At 38.8% G+C, this 22507-nt stretch overlaps 2 protein-coding genes and 1 long non-coding RNA gene across 3 annotated transcripts in view; 2 read left to right on the forward strand and 1 right to left on the reverse strand.

Moving 5' to 3' along the window:
• Window positions 1-13437, reverse strand: part of LOC107588435 (uncharacterized) — a 16044-nt gene extending 2607 nt beyond the window's left edge. Inside the window, exons 1-2 of the long non-coding RNA XR_001609577.1 lie at window positions 13298-13437; window positions 2363-2366 (exon numbers count right to left, since the gene is read on the reverse strand). This is a non-coding gene — a long non-coding RNA (uncharacterized lncRNA). The remainder of the gene's footprint in view (window positions 1-2362; window positions 2367-13297) is intronic.
• tm4sf18 (transmembrane 4 L six family member 18) lies at window positions 3606-5865 on the forward strand. Its single transcript, XM_016276516.1, has 4 exons — window positions 3606-3813; window positions 4909-4980; window positions 5050-5192; window positions 5280-5865. The coding sequence occupies exons 1-4, from the start codon at window positions 3637-3639 to the stop codon at window positions 5476-5478; spliced, it is 591 nt and encodes a 196-aa protein (XP_016132002.1). The 5' UTR covers window positions 3606-3636; the 3' UTR covers window positions 5479-5865.
• LOC107588433 (ceruloplasmin) lies at window positions 9203-22014 on the forward strand. The gene is made up of 20 exons (XM_016276515.1): window positions 9203-9394; window positions 9785-10029; window positions 10109-10321; window positions 13822-13995; window positions 14192-14446; window positions 14534-14699; window positions 14801-14940; window positions 15098-15238; window positions 15331-15375; window positions 16488-16702; window positions 16782-16932; window positions 17027-17239; window positions 17650-17857; window positions 18266-18405; window positions 18494-18622; window positions 18697-18803; window positions 20704-20923; window positions 21244-21383; window positions 21470-21632; window positions 21864-22014. The coding sequence occupies exons 1-20, from the start codon at window positions 9237-9239 to the stop codon at window positions 21902-21904; spliced, it is 3264 nt and encodes a 1087-aa protein (XP_016132001.1). The 5' UTR covers window positions 9203-9236; the 3' UTR covers window positions 21905-22014.
• Window positions 22015-22507: the final 493 nt, after the last annotated feature.

Genomic DNA, 22507 nt, shown 5'->3' on the forward strand with positions numbered 1-22507 from the left:
GTCTGTCTATATGTCTGTCTATATGTCTGTCTGTCTATCATCTATATATCTGTCTGTCTTTCTATCATCTATCTATCTACCTGCCTGCCGGCCTGTCATCTATATATTTGTCTGTCTGTCTGTCTGTCTATCATCTATGTATCTGTCTGTCATCTATCTGTCTGTCTGTCTATCATCTATCTATCTATCTGCCTGCCTGCCGGCCTGTCATCTATATATTTGTCTGTCTGTTTATCATCTATGTATCTGTCTGTCATCTATCTGTCTGTCTGTCTATCATCTATCTATCTATCTGCCTGCCTGCCGGCCTGTCATCTATATATTTGTCTGTCTGTTTATCATCTATGTATCTGTCTGTCATCTATCTGTCTGTCTGTCTATCATCTATCTATCTATCTGCCTGCATGCCGGCCTGTCATCTATATATTTGTCTGTCTGTCTGTCTGTCTGTCTATCATCTATGTATCTGTCTGTCTGTCTGTCTGCCTGTCATCTATCTATCTATCTATCTATCTATCTATCTATCTATCTATCTATCTATCTATCTATCTATCTATCCATCTATCTATCTGTCTATATGTCTGTCAGTCTATCATCTATCTATCTATCTGACTGCCAGCCGGCCTGTCATCTATATATTTGTCTGTCTGTCTGTCTGTCTATCATCTATGTATCTGTCTGTCATCTATCCGTCTGTCTGTCATCTATCTATCTGTCTGTCTGTCTTTCTATCTATCTATCTATCTATCTATCTATCTATCTATCTATCTATCTATCTATCTATCTATCTATCTATCTATCTATCTATCATCTTATTTTAGTTTATTTCTTGTTGGTACATTCAGCAGTACACTCGAACCATATTTCAAGGACAAATGCTGTATAAATAATTATGAAAATACATATAAAGATGTACTTAATTTCTACTTAAGTGAGTCAAAACACAAAGTTCAGCTAATTGCATTTAATATAAATGTAAACTATAATACATTTTCATTTAATTGCAGGTTAACATGCAATTAAATGTCTGAAACCATTATACTGCAAAAATTTTTTTTAGTATTTTTGCCTTGTTTTCTAGTATAAATAATGTCTAAACATGCTTGAATTAAGATGCATTTACTTGACAAGTATAAGATTTTAAGTCTTGTTTTCTAAAAAAAATTTTTTTAGTTGAGGTAAGAAAACTAATCTTAATTCAAAGGCTAAACAGTATTATTTTTCTTGCCCCATTGGCTGATATTTTTGCTTGTTTTAGGCAAAAACTTACTAAATGTTAATATTTTTATAAAATTATTAATAAAATATATATATATATATTTTTCAGAAAACAAGACATTATCTTAAGTCATCTCACATCTTGATTCAAGAGTTTTTACATGTTTATACTAGAAAACAAGACAGAAATACTAAGAAAATCATTTTTACAGTGTTTTCAGTTCACGTTCAAGTATATTTCTATCTATCTATCTATCTATCTATCTATCTATCTATCTATCTATCTATCTATCTATCTATCATCTTATTTTAGTTTATTTCTTGTTGGTACATTCAGCAGTACACTCGAACCATATTTCAAGGACAAATGCTGTATAAATAATTATGAAAATACATATAAAGATGTACTTAATTTCTACTTAAGTGAGTCAAAACACAAAGTTCAGCTAATTGCATTTAATATAAATGTAAACTATAATACATTTTCATTTAATTGCAGGTTAACATGCAATTAAATGTCTGAAAACATTATACTGCAAAAATTTTTTTTTAGTATTTTTGCCTTGTTTTCTAGTATAAATAATGTCTAAACATGCTTGAATTAAGATGCATTTACTTGACAAGTATAAGATTTTAAGTCTTGTTTTCTAAAAAAAATTTTTTTAGTTGAGGTAAGAAAACTAATCTTAATTCAAAGGCTAAACAGTATTATTTTTCTTGCCCCATTGGCTGATATTTTTGCTTGTTTTAGGCAAAAACTTACTAAATGTTAATATTTTTATAAAATTATTAATAAAATATATATATATATATTTTTCAGAAAACAAGACATTATCTTAAGTCATCTCACATCTTGATTCAAGAGTTTTTACATGTTTATACTAGAAAACAAGACAGAAATACTAAGAAAATCATTTTTACAGTGTTTTCAGTTCACGTTCAAGTATATTCTTTTAAAGTGTAATAAGATACTCGTAAAGTATTTAAAGTAATTTAAAGTGTACTTTTTCACAAAAAGTCAACACACAAGCAGAAGTTATTGAACTCTTATTAACACAGTACAGTTTTAGATCAATGGCATACTAAAATACATTGATATTGAACTACTATCAGATGATCATGAAGTTCATCGAGGCGGTTCCACAACACTCATTTTTGTCATATTACAGATGCTTTCCAAGACACAAGCATATTTTTTGTTCTCGGAGCCCCTCGGCACACAGCTCAGCAAGCACAACAGTGGGCGTCTGTATCCTCTGTGGAAAACTGCTGAGTTACATAATATACTGCCATACTTCCTCATAACAGGCCGTTTTATTCATAAAGCCTGATTACACCAACGGCTAATCCTGGATCACACAGACACTGCAGACATGTCATCCCGTTGCTTCAGATTTATCTGGCTCAATACAGATTTTTACACCATAAACAAAAGTGTGCAAAAGTATGTACATTTTCTTTTTCATTGATTACGTTGTCTTCATTGATTTCCATCCAAGTGTCAGTGTTGTCTCAGGTGTTTTCCTCAATGTCTTTTTTTGACATCACTTCTGAAACTCTAAAGGAGAAACATTCTGTTTTCTCGGGGGGATACTAAGGAAACTTCATCAAAACTTCATCTCATTGCTGTCTGGGAGAACAAGTTTTATATTAAAGCGAATTTCATGTGTGTGTGATCTACCTTACAGTAAGTGATACCATCTACAGTGTCAAATCAGAAGTGTAAAAGGTTGAAACACAAGCCATCTGCAGATATACATTACCTACACTACTGCTCAAAAGTTTTGCTTTGTTTTGTTTTGAACGGTACGCTCTTAAAAATAAATGTTCTTGATTGGTGCCTATGGTTCCAAAAAGAACCTTCAACACCAGTGGAACCTTTCCAAAAAGGTTCTCTATGGAAAAAAAGGTTTGTTAGATTATTAAAACTGGCTCCAAAATGGTTCTTCTATGGCATCTCTGTGAAAACTCCTTTTTGAAACCTTGGAACCTTTAAAAGCGTAGTATGTACAGGTGCATCTCAATAAATTAGAATGTCGTGGAAAAGTTCATTTATTTCATGACAATGAATAGCTGATACCAACTTTGACTATGCTAAAAAAAAAAAAAAATTCACCACAAAACATCTTAGTTTTTGTATGTTTTGTAATTAAAGACATTATTAAAAAAATATTGAAATAAGTCTCTATTTTCTGTTTTGTCCATTACAATGTCAACCTTGTAGTGAAACAAATAAAAATTTCCGGTCATATACTCTGTCAGAGAGTTTCCAGTCATACTGTATAATGTCAGCATGCTTCCTGTCTCCTCCTCCTCATGGGGGGCCGAGGAGGGGGGTAGCTTCTTAAAACCCTTCCACCCTACTTTCCTGTCCCGGATTACAGCCGCCTCCACTCACTCCCTCTGCTCCGTGTGAAGATGTGTTCTCTGGCCTTCGCCAGGTCTCTGGGTTTTGCCCTCATCCCTCTCGCCACCTGCTGCATCGTGGCAAATGTCCTGCTCTTCTTTCCCGATGGAAAGATCAACTTCATTCAGGATGAGCATGTGACCAAATATGTCTGGTACTTCATGGGAATCGGAGGAGGTGGTTTGGTGGTGAGTATCAGATTTGTGTTGCTGTAAATGTTGTCTTGTGTCCTGGTTCTGGGCAGACGTGTGGAGTAATGTTGGAGGATTGAAAAACCCTCTCTGGATTGTGGATGCTTCAACGTCTTTATGAGGAAAAACTGAATAAGCACACTAATGTCCTAATTCAAATGTAAAAATGATAAATATTTATAAAAGTTAAGGTTAGATTACTAAGGGTTGGTTTAAGAGGTTAAAGTCAGGGTTAAGCTAATGAAAAATCACCAACTTGATGCAAAAATATGTATAAAAACTGTAAGGTTTTGGTTTAGGGTATAGAAAATATAGCAGGCATAATATAAAAACAACAAAAGTTAATTGGAAGTGTGACTGTGCAAGATTCTTGGTTGTGTATTGATAAGGTCAAAAGCTTGTCTGTGCAGTTGTGTGTGTCTGTGTGCGTGCGTGCATGTGAGAGAGTGTGTGCGTGTGTGTGTGAGCGAGTGTGTGTGTGTGCCTGCGTGCGTGCGTGTGTGTGCGTGCGTGCATGTGTGTGTGTGTGTGTGAGAGAGTGTGCATGTTTATGTGGTTTATGAGGACACAAATTTGTATAATAACATGGGTATGACATAGATATATTACAACGAGAAGGTGATTTATGAGGACATTTTCAGTTTCCCTGTAGTTCAAAAGGCTTATAAATAATTCAGAATTAGTTTTTTTGAAAATCTAAAAATGCAGAAATTTTCCTGTGAGGGGTAGGTTTAGGGGTAGGGTTGGTGTAGGGCAATAGAATATACAGTTTGTACAGTATAAAAACCATTACGCCTATGGAGAGTCCCCATAAACCATAAAAACAAACCTGTGTGTGTGTGTGTGTGTGTGTGTGTGTAATGAGCAACAATTTGAAAACAATTTGAAAGTATTTCACGATTTGGTGAATTGGTGCTGAATTCGTACAATCTCATTCATAACTGTTCGTACAATCTACCCTTGTAGATTGTACGAACGGGTTAAATATTAGAAGGGTTAAATATAGGGTGAGTCTGGGACAGACCTGGGGCCTCATTTATAAAATATTGTACATAAACTAACTTGTACTAAAAACTCATTGTCCACATTCAGATGCTGATACCGGCCTGCGTGTTTCTGGGAATGGGGAAGTGTGTGGATTCCTGCGGAACAGACAGCTGTGCGGTGAGTGTTGGGAAGGGAGACATGTTGCACAGATCAGCCAGACTCATCAGTTTGACCTTGTGTGTGTAGATGTGTGGTTCGGTGTTCGCGGCTCTGCTGGGATTAGCCGGCTCTGCATACTGCTTCCTGATCTCCGCTGTGGCGCTCTTGAAGGGGCCGTATTGCTTCACTCAGATGGGATGGATGTCTCCTTTTGAGAATGATGGCGGAAGGTATGAGCTCATTTTTTTCTTTTGAAACTGCTTTGATGGTGACTTCATAAGAAACAAGTCTTGAACTATTTTCCTCCGTTTGTTCAGGTATCTGTTTGCTCGAGAGAAGTGGTCTGAATGCATTCAGCCGGCACACATTGTGGAGTGGAATGTGACGCTGCTGTCCATCCTGTTGGGTCTCAGCACCCTGGAGTTCCTTCTCTGTTTCCTGCAGCTCGTCAGCGGACTGGTTAACGCAGTGTGCCGGCCATGCTGCTACAAACAGGAGTACAGTCTAAACGCTTGAGGACGGAGCGTTTTCCCAGCCTCAGTCATTGAGAAAAAGAACTGCTCATCTGCAGCAGAGCCGCTGAGCCATCACGACGCCATGAACGTCATTTGAATGAAAATGTCAACACTAAGTCACCACGTTTGAGCTGAATGCATCAGCACATTTCCACACCACACCGGCCGAGTTTGTTTTAGCAGTGCATGTTTTCTGTATAAAACAAACATTTGCATTGTACACTACCTGCAATGTGCATTTTGCTAAAATATAAATGTATTTTTTGTGAGTTCTGTTCGTTTTGTACAGGAAGTTGTTTTGTAAATTATTTAAATATTGAGAGTGATAGAAGTACAGATGATGAATGTTGTTTTATATACCTATAAAAGATGTTTTAAATATTCCCATCAATGAATAAATAGGTCTCGTTTTAGACTACTTTTTTTTTGTTTGTTAATTGTGTGTGTAATTTCACATTTTGGTGGTTTTCACAATTACGATATAAGAAAAGGGCAAAAATCCCCTGGGAATGCTGGATAATGTAAAACTCAGCAATAATCCCTGGAACATAAATCTGTGTCACACTGTAGATCTTGCCCAAATCCTCTTGGTACCTAAATTGAGAACATGCAGATTTCTGGCCCAACATAAGCTACATAAGTATGTGAGCATAAACTCTTTAGCTACAGAGCTGTGAAATTTATTTGTGATTTCTTGTATTTTTCTTAGTATACAATCTCTATAATACATCCATATTGTCCTATTAACTTAATAAATGGTCAAGCCAACTTTAGTAGCAAAAATTCTCAACCAAATGCATTAGAGAACAAGAGGTTCACATAGCTGAGGTGGCATTTTGGCCCACTCTTCTTTGCAGAACTGCTTTCGCTCAGCACCACTGGAGGTTTTACAACAGTGGTCTCAAACTCAAATCCTGGAAGAAAAGTTTAGCTCCAAATCACACCTGCTTGGAAGTTTCTAGTGATCCTGAAGAGCTTGATTATCTGGATTATGTGTGTTTGATTAGGGTTGGAGCTAAACTGTGCAGAGCTGTGGTCCTCCAGGAATTGAGTTTGAGACCAATGTTTTACAGCATGAACTGTACAGTGTAGTATAAAGTCCTGCCACAGCATCTCAATCAGGTTCAGGTTCAACTAGAAATTCAGGGGTGTATTTACTCCTTTGCTTGGGATCATTGTGCTTCACATTTTCGTCAGTATTTTCTGGTAGAGTACAGAATTCACCCATCCATCTTCCAATCAACTTAGGCTCACAGGGATGTTAGAGCCTATTCCAGCGCTTCAGGCCATAGGCACAATTTAGATTGTGGAGGAAACCAGAGCACTCACAGAAAACCTGCACCAGCGAGGGGAGAAGATACAAACTCCACACAGAAAGACCTCCTGCTCCACTTTTGACTAAAAGAACATTCTCTCAAAGGTTTTGAGGATCATCAAGGTGTGTTTTGGGAACATTTTGATAAGCCTTAATATGGAATGAAGATATGAAGATATTCTAAACATGAACATTCTGATTTTCTGTAAAGCGGCTTTGAAACAATGTGTATTGTGAAAAGCGCTATACAAATCAATTTGATTTGACTTGTTCTTCTGGATTAGCAGTGGGTTTCACCTTGTCACTCTTCCATGGGATGCCACTTCTGGCATGTCTTTGTGATGTGGAGTTGTGAACACTGACCTCTGTTGCTGTGAAAGATTCCTGCAGTCCCATGGATGTTGTCCTTGGCTCTTTTATGGCTTCCTGGATGAGATGTTGATATGCTTTTAGAGGAATTTTGTTAAGTCAGCCAATTGTGGTACAAGTTTTATCCATTTAGAGATTTGTGGTTGTCACTGTGGTTCTTCGGAGTCCCACAACCTTTACAATAGCTTTTGCAGCCTTTCCTAGATGGCTACATTTCACTCATTTTATTCCTCATAATCATTCCTGAAATTTCTTTGGCATAGTGTAGTGGGTGAGACCTTTTAGCTGACTTCATGTTGCTGAAAATGTTAGGTTTATATGTTGACTTTATTGTAAGTTGCAAAGTCAACAAATCTTTTTATCTGTTTGTAATTCTGTACAAACAGCACTGGGGCCAATTCTTGACTTTCGCCCTATCTCTCCTGTTTATGAGTAGTGAAGTATGACTTGTCAACAAATATTAGCATAGCATAGCTTGATTTATTATTTAAAAATGATTTGTCCCAGTGCATTTAAATTGAGTTTTAAAGGTGACATATCATGAAAATCTTACTTTTCCAGGTTTTAAGTGCTATAATCAGGTCCCTGGTGCATCTACCAACCAAGGAAACGTGAAAAAGTTTAACTCAGTAACTTTGTTTTGGTAAGCCTTTTTTTGCAAGCGTCTGAGAAAACGAGCGCGTCTGATTTCGCTCCCTTGGTGATGTGGCAAAGGGATCTCATTATAATATTACCGCCCCTTAATCTGTAATCTTCCACTCAAAGCGCCGTCATTTTGATTTCGCAAGGGACAACGTTGTACCAGCTCTAATGCCATGGTGAAAGTTTAAGGAAAAACATGCTAACTGTTCTGTCTTTGTCTGCACAGATGAGCACAGAACACTGTTTACAGTCCCAGCCTCAGAGGAGCCCACAGAGCAGTGCCTTTACTGATTTATTTAGGCTCCTGTATATTGCTGCTGCCACACAGATCTAAAATAAACATGCAATTTATTTCCCAGCTGTTTACCTTCACAGACATAACCCACTGTTTTTGTAACTCGTGTGTTTTTAATGTAAACTTGTGTGTGAATGAGAACTTAGTTTAGTACTCACATGCTGTGACAGCTGCTTTCTGTGCGTGTGCTTCGGATGTGTGCGCTCAGAAAACCATATATCAGAAGTTTAAACTAATATGGTTTAAAACACGATTTCAGCATGATAAACATGAAAATCAGAACCAAAAGAGATGTTTTAGCCGGTCCGAGCTGTAATGGCACAGCTCTATTCTGGAAAAGGGGGCGGGGAGCAGCAGCTAATTTGCATTTAAAGACACAGGCCCGAAAAACAGCTTGCTTCTACTTCCACTCAAAATAGGCATTTTCAAAATGATATAATAAATGATCTGTGGAGTATTTTGAGCTGAAACTTCACAGACACATTCTGGGGACACCAGAGACTTATACAGTATTACATATTGCAAAAAGGGGCATGATATGTCACCTTTAAAGCATTTCAACTGCTGAGTTGTCAAGTCCCAATAATCAAACATTTCTCAACTCAACATGAGACAAATACCCCAAACCCTATTGATTTTTACGTAATGCATACAAGTTGGGTTTTTCTGGTCAGCAGTGTTTCCCACGTCAATCATGCACAAACACACTCAAGAAATGGGGTGACTACTTTTCTTTACAAATCTTATCCAGTTCATATAATATTTTGTTTGCTTGGCTGGTATTGTATCTATAAATTGTCCAACCAAGACAACATAATGTCTCAAAACTAATTCAAAGCATCCCAGTGGGAGATATTACACCGACTCAGGGACAAGCTTTATCAGACAGATGGTTGATGATTGCCAACAAAACTGACACAGGGTTTTCTGACATACAGGAGTTTCCTAGAGTTCATCGGGTCACATACTGCCAGTAAATTCATGGAGTCATGTATTTTCCAGACCGCCAGCTGTGTGTTTGTCTAAGTCAACTTACCCTCTCCAGGTCTGTTGTGATTGGCTGACTTCTGTCACCCTTCATCATTTAAAGAGGTGAAGCATCTGCTCCATTTTGATAGTCAAATCCTAGGGATCCAAAATGAAGGGGCTGCAGTGGATGCTACTCGGGGTTTTGTGTTGTGCTGGAATCGTGTCTTCTATCACAAGGGAATATTTTTTGGCCATTAAGGAGATTCAGTGGGATTATGCTCCTAGTGGTATAAATCTGATTCAGAACAAAACCATAAAAGAAGATGAGTGAGTACAAACACTGAACAAAACTGAGTTATGAGTTGCAAGAAAATAGCTTATAACATTTTAGTAAACATTTATTCATTTTAAATGCACTCTAGTTGCTATTTAGAACTGATTATTGTACTTCTTTGGAAGTTTAATGACAATTTCACTTGTATATTGCTCCTGCCTATTATTCAATTTTTTTTTTATTTGCCGTACATTGAAAATGAATGATTTCAACAATGAAAATGAATGAGCTCCAGTTGCTTTGTTTCTGCAGATATTTTAGTTGTCAGTGCGAATGCAGCTTTAGAGTCTGGATCTTCAACAAACACTTAACCCTAAGTAATAACGTTATTACTTCAGTGCATGTAAAAACTAAATGGAAAATTATGTTTTGGTGTTTGACAGAGAAGCACGGGTGTTTCTGGAGAAGGGAGAGCAGCGAATCGGGCGGGTGTATAAGAAAGCAGTGTACCTGCAATATACTGACGCCACCTACAGGCAGGAGATAGAAAAACCCAAGTGGTTGGGCTACCTCGGACCCCTCATTAGTGCAGAAGAAGATGACATAGTTATTGTGCACCTGAAGAACATGGCCAAACGAGCGTACTCCATCCATGCACACGGCCTCAGTTACAACAAGTCCAATGAAGGTGATGTCAAATAAGTGTTTGGATTCCTTTGATCACATACTCTTGCTCATAAATTATTTATCATGGGATTTCTCTCCAGGAGCACTATATCCCGACTCGTCAGAAAAGGTGGAGAAAGCTGATGATTCAGTGGCCCCTGAAAAGTCGTTCACCTATATTTGGACGCTATCGGCTTCCCATACTCCTGGAAAAGATGACACTAACTGCCTGACCAGAATATACCACTCGCATGTTAACGCCCCCAAAGACATCGCCTCAGGTCTCATTGGACCTCTCGTTATATGTAAAAAAGGTACAAACCTTTTTCTTCACGTCAAGGTTCAAATGTCAGGATCTTTCAGTAATGTTGTGGGTTCAAATACAAGCAACTTTAATATGGATATATACTTTATATGTGACATGAGCTATTTTCCATTTCATGAAAATGGAAACCAATTAACACAGTGATTTTCATATGATACACAAAGAATTTACAGCAGTGACAAATAACTGGACATTCATCCACTTAGAAATGTAGTTCCACTTCAAATATGATTAAACACAAATAAGAATAATTAATGTGAAAAAGAAGAATTCATGAATTAATGAAAGAATTTATGGGTTTAAAAGCACTTTTGTCTGACCACTTAGGGAAAAAACTCAGGGAGGAGTCAAAAAGTTTTATCAGATTTTTTTATCAATATAGATCTGATATCTGTCAATATGTGTCACTATTAGATCCGAAACTTTCTGTTAAGACTTGGTTGTAAAGAGAATAATAAGTTTTATGCATATTACGCAATGAGCATTTGAACAGACTTTTCAATCAGGGTTTCAGGAACCTAGCCCATTTAACAAAACACGTCTCAGGTTACTTATGTAACCATGGTTCCCTGAGTAGGGAACGAGACACTGCGTCCTCTAGGGGTCGCTATGGGGAATGCCTCGTCGTGACCCGTGTCTGAAGCATACATTGAAAAACACTAACTCGTTGGCCGGCGACAGCCATGACGTCACTACCGGTGCGACTATAGTATAAATAGGCGCCGGGAGCACACATCATTCACTTCTTCGTCTGAAGCTTGCGTCCGCAGCATGGCAAGAAACCTAGAGGATTTTCCTACCGTCTGGACATATATCGACGAGTGAAATAACACTGCAAATCGAGTACCCGGTTTCTGAACCCAGCAGAGGGGATGCTCATCGAGGACCTACCCTAGAAAAGGGACAGAAACACACAGGTCCCAGGAAACACTGCAAAGAAACTAGCAGAAGGGTTATACACACAACCACCAGCTCATTAGTTTATACACACACATATATATATTTATATATACATATATTTAGACATGGATCGTACTCACCCACCATGGTTCCCCCGTGTTGGAGCACTGTCCGAAGAAGTCTCTAGACCGGACCATCAGTAAGACGGTCACTATGAAGCCATATAACCAACCAAACCTAATAGGTCCAGCATAGGAGACTATAATGCAGGAAATTTCCCACCTAACCTCGGTCAGGTGGAGAGATGGTGGTTACAGGGGAATTAGGAAGGTGAAGATAAGGGCAGATGTAAGACCCCCGAAGGAAATGAGTAGATACTGAGGTATCACTCTGATCCGGACAAAAGCGCTGACGCCCTGTCTGGATGACATCGCTTAGATTTTTTACTTACCTTCCTTTGACCCGCGATTGTTCCTACCCCTACCCGAGGGCAGGGGAGGAGCGCGAGCCGTGACACTAGCGTTCTGAGCCAGTCTCTGATCCTCAAACCGAGACGGGCTAGGACCCCTGGGTTGTTCGGGCTCAGACCTGGACTTCGTGAAGCCCACTATCCCGGTCTTTCAGCAGGTCAGCCTGATATGCTTGGAGCATCACCATCATGTGCAATGAAGCGACAGCCCGACCTGCTGCTGCTGCGTATGCCCTGGCATCCGAGCGAGATGTCAAGGAGGGGAGTCTTAGAGGACGTCTCACCCATAGAGCGATAGCTGGTCAGCATCTCTTTATAGGGGCATCTTCTCATAACTGCTTTCGCGCATCGCAACGATGTTGGCATAACTCGTATGCTGGAATCGATGGATGCATGAGGAAAAAACGGCCTCTTCCATTCCTTCTCAATCTTTATATGGAAAACAGGAAGAAAGGAAGGCTCACCTGAGCTGGAGGGTTATGGCCAGAAAAATAACGTTCATCGAGATACTCGCGACGTCACTTTCTTCACCCGCTTCACGGCAAGTAAAGCCTCGCCTTGGCGCGATCCATAATTTCCAAACGCTCATCATATGCAGGACAGGAGGATTGGGAAGGCTCAGCCTCAGCTTCTTTGCCCTCCTCAGACATTTCCTGCTTTTGCTGGGCTGATCCCAGCAGAGCACTGGCCCCTGAATCAGACAATGTTAATGAAATAACATCATCCTCCAGCGGCTCACTCTCGTGCACAGCCGACGATCGCGAAAGGGAAACCCCCCTTCAAACTCATCGGCCAGATCCACCTGCGATCCCCACGAGCTCATTCCCTTCCAGCTTGATTTTTGAGTGAACTTTGCTGTTCCGATGAGCATGAACGGTATATGAGTGGAGCAGTCACATGGGCCGCGAGCGACTGAGCGGAGCACACACGCGCATAGAGCGGGATAGCGCACACACAGAGTGGGATAATACCATACAGTCTATGGATAATACACACACGCATAGAGCGGGATAACACACACGCACACACACACACACACACAAGTGAATCCTGAGCGGTGAACTTATTTTCGACAGCCTGAATTTCTGTGCATCTCTAATTATTGGCGGCATTAGAAATGGATATTATATAATAGCTGCTTTTTTGAACATTTTAGCAATTTAAAAATATATAAAATGATTTTTTACACGGCACCCCTGCTCTCGACAGACGGGGCACCCCGGTTGGGAAACACTGCTCTAAATAATTCCGCGAGTGGGGCTTGGGGAAGTGACGTCGCCTGCGTCTGCGCACTGCGACCTGATGCAGTCCCTGAAGTGAGACACAGGAAACAGAAATACTGCAAAATAATAATAATAACGAGACGAAATAACGTTATAACATTTCGTTTCGTCTCATTTTGGTCAACGAAAATGAAGAGACATTTTAGCATAGTTTTTATTTTGTAAGCCACATTTCGTCAACGATATTGCATTGTACATTTAATTATCGTCATCGTCACATGACCAGCATTTACGTCTCGTCTCGTCTCGTTTTCGTCACGTGATAAAGGTTCGTTGACGACTATATTTAGTCATAATTTTTGTTGAAAGCAACACTAGTCAACACTGATGCACACATCCTTAAACGCTTTGCTAGTGCTCAATATAATGAGATGAATAGGTCGCTCTTACTACAGAAATGCAAGTTTCAAACAAAACAGTCAATGAAGATGAAGAAGAGAATGATGTGTGTTCCCGGCACCTATTTATACTATAGTCGCACCGGTAGTGACGTCATGGCTGTCGCCGGCCAACGAGTTATTGTTTTTTCAATGTATGCTTCAGACACGGGTCACGACGAGGCGTTCCCCATAGCGACCCCTAGAGGATGCAGTTCGAAGTTCCCATGAAAGGGAACTTAAGATAAGTCTGTTCTAAACATCTGGCTAGCTGCTACACAGTGACAATTTGGAATGCAAATGATGACTCAAATGATTATGTACTTTAAAATTATTGACAAAAATTCTTATAAAAAAGTTGACCGCCATGAAAGTCATTGTATACTGTAATGAACACACTTCAAGTTCTGATACAGTCCACAAACAATGAATGATTCTTTGTTGTTTGTGCAATTCTCAGGCTCTCTAGATGTGCATGGGGACAAGACAGCTGACTATCTTTACGCCCTCATGTTCACGGTGTCTGACGAGAACCTCAGCTGGTACCTGGATGAAAATATCAAGACCTACTGCTCAGCTCCTGCCAAAGTCAACAAAGACGATGAAGGCTTCCAGGAAAGCAATAAAATGCACTGTGAGTTAAGTAATAATGTCCTAGAATAATGTCACAATGATAGCATGAACTGTGAACAGGCCATCAGATCAAACCCTGTTCTAGGCACATTTTATGAATTAGCTAGAATACTAGTATACTGTAGAGTATATCCTACGTACTACTATTTATTAAAAATAGTCTGAAATCTCAACTTCCTTTCTGAACTTTACTGTAGCTATCAACGGGTATGTCTACGGCAACCTGCCGGACCTCAGTATGTGCATGGGCAATAAGATCCACTGGCACTTGTTTGGGATGGGGAATGAGGTGGACCTCCACTCAGCCTTCTTCCATGGACAGATCCTGACGGACAAACGGCACCATGTTGACACCGTCAGTCTGTTCCCGGCTACTTTTGTTAATGTAGAGATGGTGGCAGATAATCCCGGCCAGTGGCTCCTCAGCTGCCAGGTCAATGATCATCTGGAAGGTACAGAAATGCCAGATCTGACAATATGAATGCACAAATTGTTCTAATTGCTGTGTTGCATTTAATGACATTTCTCCCCACTTTTAGCTGGCATGCAAGCCATTTTTGAGATTAAGAAGTGTTTCCCAAATGTACATAAACCCAGACCGTTTGGAGAAGTGAGACAGTATTACATTGCTGCTGAGGAAATCATTTGGGATTATGGGCCAACGGGCATAAACCAGTATTCAGGGAAGAAACTAGCTGATGACAGGTAAAAATATGATTTTAATCTCTATACTGAGAGACATATTAAAGTCAAAGGGAATGTCCTTTTGTCCTTACATTTGAGCGTGTGTCTCTGAATATCCACAGTGTATCTGACACTTTCTTTGAAAACCGCAATGATCGCATTGGGGGCAAATACAAGAAGGTCCAATATGTGGAATATACTGACGACACATTCTCCAAACGCAAAGAGAGGACCCCTGAGGAGCAGCATCTGGGAATTCTGGGTAATTATAAAGCAGTTTCTATAGATAAACAAATGTTGTCGACAGAGCAGAATGAAAAGCAGTGATTTGCAGATTGTATTTGTATTGAATTTGTGACAGCTTTGATTGTTATGAGATTATTAAAAGTATAAATTAGTGTTTATGGGATGTTTTTTAGGTCCAATCATCAGAGCAGAGGAAGAGGACACAATTAAAGTAACATTTAGAAATAAAGCAAGCAGGCCCTACAGTATCCAACCTCACGGAGTACAATATAACATAGAAATGGACGGAACTCTCTACCACAACGTCCTGGAAGGTACAGAACAAACCTCTTTGAATAAATATATAAAAATGTATGACAGATTTAAACTTAATATCATTCTTTTCCATTCTTTTTTTTCTATGCAGAGTCATACACTGCCAAGAAGCTTCGTGAACTCAAGAAAGAAGCAAGTAAGAAAAAGACCTCACTGATATACAGAAAGATCTGGAAATGAAGGGATAAGCAAACCCAGACTGTTGTCTACTAAGTCTAATATTGAATCAAGGCCAGGGATCATTGCGCAAAAGTGTATTTTCCAGTCCTGGCTGGACTCAACAAATCAGTCCAAATCCATGAGAGACCAAAGTTCCCTCTCTGAATTATCTGGGTGATAGTGAACGCATGACTTGCTTTACCGAGAACAAACAAAGGGGAAAACTGAATCAAGTTCACCCTATTCGCTTCCTTAATACTTGTTTCTGGTCTCATTGTGAACAATTCACAGTTCCATTACTCTATATGAAAAAAAGTCTTCATAATCCATTCACTAGCTATTGATCCATCCATTTTCTAAACCAATATGTAGGGTTGCAGGGATTCTTTCTTATTCCGGTCAAAAAGCCCTTTAAAAATAGGTACTGGTGGTGTTTCATGATTCACTATCCCATGGGTGTCAAATCCTGCACCTGCATTGCAGTGTTTATCTTGAATCCTAACATTCGAATTAAACACAACCAAAACCTTCCAACTATGGTCTTTAGGATCATTAGAAACTTCTAGGAATGTGTGTTGGCTCTGGTTGGAGCTGAACTTTACAGGACATTGACCTTCCAGGAGCAGGACTGGACAACCTTGCACTATCCAAGTCAAATCAAGTCAAGTCACCTTTATTTATACAGCGCTTTATACAATACAGATGGTGTCAAGGCAGCTTTACAGTGTTAAACAGGAAAATAATGTTTTGATAATGCAAACACAATTCAACTTTGCTTTAACGCAGCTCTAAAAAGAGGACAGTAGTAAACAGTTTAGTTTTTTCCAGTTAAAGGCATCATTGATTCAGTGATATCATCGTCCAGCTCAGTTCAGTTCTCTTCCAATAGTGTCTGTGCAATCAAGCCGACAATATTGACAAATATTAAGTGTCCCCATTCAGCTCTGAATCCATCTTGGTAATTCTTGGGTAAAATCAAGTCTTGTCTTTCATATTATTTATAAGGCAAAAAATAAAAATAAGAATTAAAAAAAAAAAAACTCACTGAATGTAGAAATGTTGAAGTTGTATGTTGTTCATCTATTTCAGGAGTGGTCGAGCCACTTCCTGCTGCATTGGTCCGACCTGACACCACCTACCAGTATGAGTGGGTGGTTCCTAAGGATGGAGGACCGACCGAAAAAGATTCAGACTGCATCACCTACATGTACTACTCAGCCGTGGATCCCATTAGAGACACCAACTCTGGGCTGGTTGGACCTCTTCTGATCTGCAAGCCCAAAACCATCAAATCAGGAAAGCAGGTGCGGGACGAGGATGCTGAGCATTTTCACATTTGTAAAATGTGTAGAGCTTTGCCAATATATATTTTTTCCATCCAAGAAAAACGTGGAGAAAGAGTTCCACCTTCTTGCAACTGTGTTTGACGAGAACCTGAGCTGGTATTTGGATGACAACATCAACAGATTCGCAAAACAGCCTAAATCTGTAAATAGAGAAGATGAAGATTTTCAAGAGTCCAATAAAATGCACTGTAAGCCTTAGTCACACTCCTTAAGAAAACATTTTTGCATTTCTGCAGCACACAAACCATTTTTTGTGTGCTAATATTTGTTTTTCATTCACAGCACTCAATGGATACATGTATGGGAATCTGAAGGGCTTGAGTATGTGTAAAGGTGATAAGGTGTCCTGGCATCTGTCCGGACTAGGATCAGAGGTTGACATCCATGGACTTTACTTTGAGGGCAACCGGTTCCTCTACAAAGACACCAGGAGAGACACCATCAACGTGTTTCCTCATATCTCTCACACTGTCATTATGGAGCCTGACAGCATGGGTACAGTCCCACCCCTTCTCTCTTTGATCTCGCTGTGACAAAGAACAACTATGTGCCACATTTAAAGTCTTATTATAATACCATGGTATTTGAATCAACTTAAAACAGTGAGTTAAATTCTCATTTTGATCAGCTGACATGTTTAACCAATGCTGTTCCAAATCTGTATGCATTTCTTCTGCGGAAAAAGATTTTATTTTGAAAAATATTTTTGTCCATACAAAGTCAGTGGACCAAATTGAAAATTCTTCAAAATATCTTTTGAACCTCACTGAACATTGTTAAATCTATGCTTAAAACAGCAAAATCAGCATCACTTACATGATCACATAAATTGTGCATTTAAGAATAAACATCAGAGTTGTACACATATTGTGCTGTTCTGATGATGTAACCTGTGGCGTCTGCAGGACAGTTTGAGGTGGGATGTAAAACCACAGATCATTATCATGGAGGCATGAGAGCCAACTACACCGTGGAGAAGTGCCGCTTCTGGAACCGTCAGTCTGAGACGATGCTACACCAGAAGAAGTATTACATCGCTGCAGTTGAGATGGACTGGGACTATTCACCCACCCGCACATGGGAGGAACAGATGTACCATAGTCTGAAAGACAGGTATTCCAAGTCCTTCACCAGAACTCATGAATCCCATTTGCAAAGATACACAATGAACACAAGTGGTGGTTAGCATCATTGACACCAAACATGGTTTATATGTCAAGCATCAACATACAGATGTGGATGAGAATTGAGATTTGAGATTTATGGTGAAAGGCAAGATTATCAGCGAATAAATGCGTCGGTGACACCAAATCCCAACTAAGTAAAGTGTCCAACTAAGTTTTAAGTGTAGCTTAGTTTGTTGTGTAGTGTAGTTTTGGTCTAAATTCAATATACAAAGACTAGTCAGGTAATATCTATGAAAAGAGAATTGTTTTGTGTGTATGTGTGTGTGTGTGTGTGTGTGTGCTTGTGTTTGAATTACACGCAAGTTCTAAATTGTATTTATTTTGATAAATTCAGTCCAGGCAATGAATTCCTCAAGAAAGAAGGCAAATTCATTGGTTCAAAATATAAGAAGGTGCTGTACAGAGAGTACACTGATGAAACCTTCACCAAACCCAAGGAAAGATCTGCTGATATGGAACACTTGGGAATTATGGGTACATATTTATAGAATATGCTGTACATTGATGGTTGACTATAATTTGGTGTATATGTTTGTTAACCTTCAAAATATGCTCATCTCAGGACCCATGATCCACGGTAAAGTGGGAGAAAAAGTGAAGATTATGTTTAAGAACATGGCTAAGAGGCCGTACTCCATACACGCCCATGGAGTTAAAACTGACAGACCTCAGGTGGCCTTGACACGTCCAGGTAAGATCTGACAGTTGAATATTAGACAATTCATATTGTTTATTAAGTCTAAATGCATGTATTGTTTACTCAAGGTGAAACTCAGACCTATACCTGGTACCTCCCAAAGAATTCTGGGCCGACAGAAGAGCAGGAGGAATGCAGTGTTGGAGCATATTACTCCACCGTAGATGTTATCAAGGTACCTTTCTCACCAAGTGAAACTAGGTCATGGGACCTTGTTCAAAACAAGTGTGATGTTTCCTAAAACCTAATGATCTTGCTTTCCGTCTTATGGCAATTCATAGCTATTTTAGCTTTTGGCAAATTGGTGGCAAATTCATATAAATTCATTTCATCTCATTAGTACATTTCCATCTTATATGTAGGGTATGGCACTTGAGTGGTTCAAATCCTTTCTTTTTAATAGGACGTTTTCAGTCCATTTTGGCCAACATTACTCTAAAACGGCCTCATTGTCTAGTGGAGTTCCACAAGGATCCATTCTCTGCCCAGTTTTGTTTTCATTATATATGTTACCCTTAGGTTATATATTTCATAAGCATGGAGTATCTTTTAATTGTTACGCAGATGACACTCAGGTGTATCTACCTTTGCAGAAACAGGATAAAAGCTCTTTTGAGTCATTTTTGAGTTGTTTACATGAAGTTAAATCTTGGATGTCACAAAATTATCTGAATTTGAATGAAAGCAAAACTGAAATAATCTGGTTCGGGGCTCCTGCCACCCAAAACTCTTTTGACTTGGGCAATTTAGCTCCCTTCTGTAAATCTGTGGTGAAGAACCTTGGTGTCCAATTTGATAGTTCTTTGAAATTTGATAAACAGATCAACTCAAATCTTCTTCTATTTAAGATCAATAGCAAAGGTTAAACCGTTTCTGTCCTCCAGTGATTTTGAAAGGATTATTCATGCTTTTAGTTCTGTAAAACTAGATTACTGTAACTCACTGTATGTGGGTATTAGCCAAGTATTGTTAAATCATCTTCAATTGGTTAAAAATGCGGCTGCTGGGCTTTTAACAGGTACTTGTAAAAAACAGCACGTGACACCGATTTTAGCATCACTTCAGTGGTTGCCAGTGCAGTACACAATTGATTTTAAAATAATGATTGTTGTATATAAAGCATTTCATAATTTGACCCCACCATATTTAGTGGTATATACAAACCATCCAGGTCTCTCAGATCAGCAAATCAAATTATCCTAGACATTCCAAGGACTAGATTGAAATTGAGTGGTGACCGGGCATTTGCAGTAGCAGCTCCGAAGCGCTGGAATAAGTTACCTCTACATCTCAGACGGTCTCCGTCATTAGGTTATTTTAAACTAAAATGTAAAGTGCATTTACTTGAATTAGAGTTTGGTTCTGCAGACTAATTAGCAAGAGGCTTTGTTGTTGTTAGTCATTGTTTGTCTGAAAGTTATTACTGTGTAATTTTTATTTAGAGATTGCAACAAAAAATTTAGAGAAAACAAACAAACAAACAAACCATGGCTTTACTACAACTAAAACAAAAAAAACATGGTTACTACAGTTAAACCATGGTAACCACAAATTAATCATGGCTTTGCTACACTAACCATAGTTTAACCATGGTATTTGTAGTAAATCTGTGGTTATACAAATGGTAATCAATGCGCCAACAATGCGCCTTTTTTTATTTGATCGGGTTGTGTGTAGTATCCTGAAATTAATACTCTGCCTTCGAAGTGCAAAGGAGACTTCAGTCACAGTTGTTTTCAACAGAGTTTGATGTTAGCATATTGTTAAGCTAAAAGCATGATAGCTGAGAGTACACAAAATATAAAACGGGCCAGTTTAAATGAACTGAATGCATTTGTTTTACTTTTTTTCGGTAGTATATGAAATGTAGTTCACCAACATTTCTCTTGACTCGTCCACCATTTTGGATAATTTATTTTCATTGAAATGCATTCAGTGCAAATGTGACGCTGCCTTAGAATTTGGTCCAAAAAAGGTGTCTTAGAAGGTAACACACTTACATCTGTAGAAGTTTTGGAAAGCAGCCAGAGTCTATCTGATCGGTCTAGTCTGATGAGATCTGTCTTCTCATGCAGGACATGTACAGTGGCTTAATCGGTCCGCTGGTCATCTGCAAGAAGAGCCTGGCACGTACACTGGGGCTGAAGAAAGAGATCGAGGAGTTCGCTCTGCTCTTCGTGGTCTTTGATGAGAATGAATCTTGGTATCTGGATGACAACATAAAAGCTCAAGTTAAAAACCCTCCCAATGCACTGAAGGAGGATGAAGAGTTTATCGAAAGCAACAAGATGCATGGTGAGTTCAATGTCTCTGGGTTGCATAATTTTGGTCATGGTTTTTGAGAATGAGGACATGTCAGACAGTTAGTAAGACTGCATTTTAATTCTCAAATAATTGAGAACTTCTCATAGAGTGGTTCTAGCACTTTTAGTACTGTTAAACACACTCTGTAAAATGTCCTTTCTTAATTAAAATATCATTGCCTCAGCATTAAAATATAAGCAACATTCCTGTTATTATTATTCACCAAAAGCTCTAGTGTAAAATGGCCAATATGTTAAGATAGGCCTGATGTGTTGATGATAAACTAGTGGTTATTCCGTTGTTCATCACAGGAATCAATGGTTTAGTCTACGGCAATCTTAAAGGCCTGAACATGAAGGTTGGAGATAAAGTGTACTGGTATCTGATGGGAATGGGAAACGAGGTGGACATACACACTGCACACTTCCACGGCCATAGCTTTGACTACAAGGTCATCCATCCATCCCACTCACATTTTCACACATGTAAAAAAATCTTCTAGAGCATCAGTGTGATGACCATGGGCTTTTCCCGCAGGTCAGCGGCACACATCGAGCAGACGTGTTTGATCTGTTCCCCGGGACGTTCCAGACAGTCACCATGCGTCCGCTGTATTCTGGCACCTGGCTCCTGCACTGTCACGTCACCGACCACATCCAGGCCGGAATGGAGACCACATACACCGTACTTGAGAAAGATGGTGAGTTGCCACGTTTATGAGATTTAGTAATTGGATGTACAAGAAAGAATAACATGTTTTACTACCCTGTTATGCAAAGCTTACACTCCAGCTCTTTAATACATAAAGTGAGAGCGGGGCATGTTGTCACATGCAAGCCCAGTTACACAAATGTTTGTTTCGTGATTTATTAAATGGGCATACTTTACCAACTACACAAACTAAATAATGTAATTTTCTTTATTTTTTTAGGAAAAAGGAGGGGCTTCCTGGGTTTGTTTGGTAGTGGTTGAAATTCCATATGCCTGTAAAAGGAAGTTTGTGTTAATTCTTGCCCATGATTTTTCTAAATAAACACTTGTAGTTATTTGAATTACTTTGTGTTTGCGAAAGAGCAGAAAAACATTCCTGTCTTGCTTAAAAATACTATTGAAATCAACATGGCATTCAAAATTATTTTACTTCATAACCTTCACCATCTAATCAAATTAAAGAAGTCTTTTTTTTCTTTTTTGCACAATAAGATCAGGAAAGAAGACATTAAATAGGGTTGACTCAGTAAGAAAATAGTAAAAGAAAGACATGAATTTTGTTACTGTAGCTTTAAAATATAACAAATATACACAGTATACAATAATGTTTACAAAACGAGCTACACATAAGATTCTGTATTTGAATATAATTTAATAAAAAAACTAAAAAGGACACTTTATAATGTTCATTCTGAGAAATGAGATGAAATGAGATGACAGCTGCATTATGGGTAATGTGCACACAAATATTTGACAAACATTCAAACAAAAACCGTACAAGCCTAATATATATATATATATATATATATATATATATCAGAATGTATTTTGTAGTCTGTATTTGTCAGAATATATTTTGTAATT

Source organism: Sinocyclocheilus grahami, unplaced genomic scaffold (assembly GCF_001515645.1).
Source record: "Sinocyclocheilus grahami isolate Dianchi unplaced genomic scaffold, SAMN03320097.WGS_v1.1 scaffold103.1, whole genome shotgun sequence".
Lineage (NCBI taxonomy): Eukaryota > Metazoa > Chordata > Actinopteri > Cypriniformes > Cyprinidae > Sinocyclocheilus > Sinocyclocheilus grahami.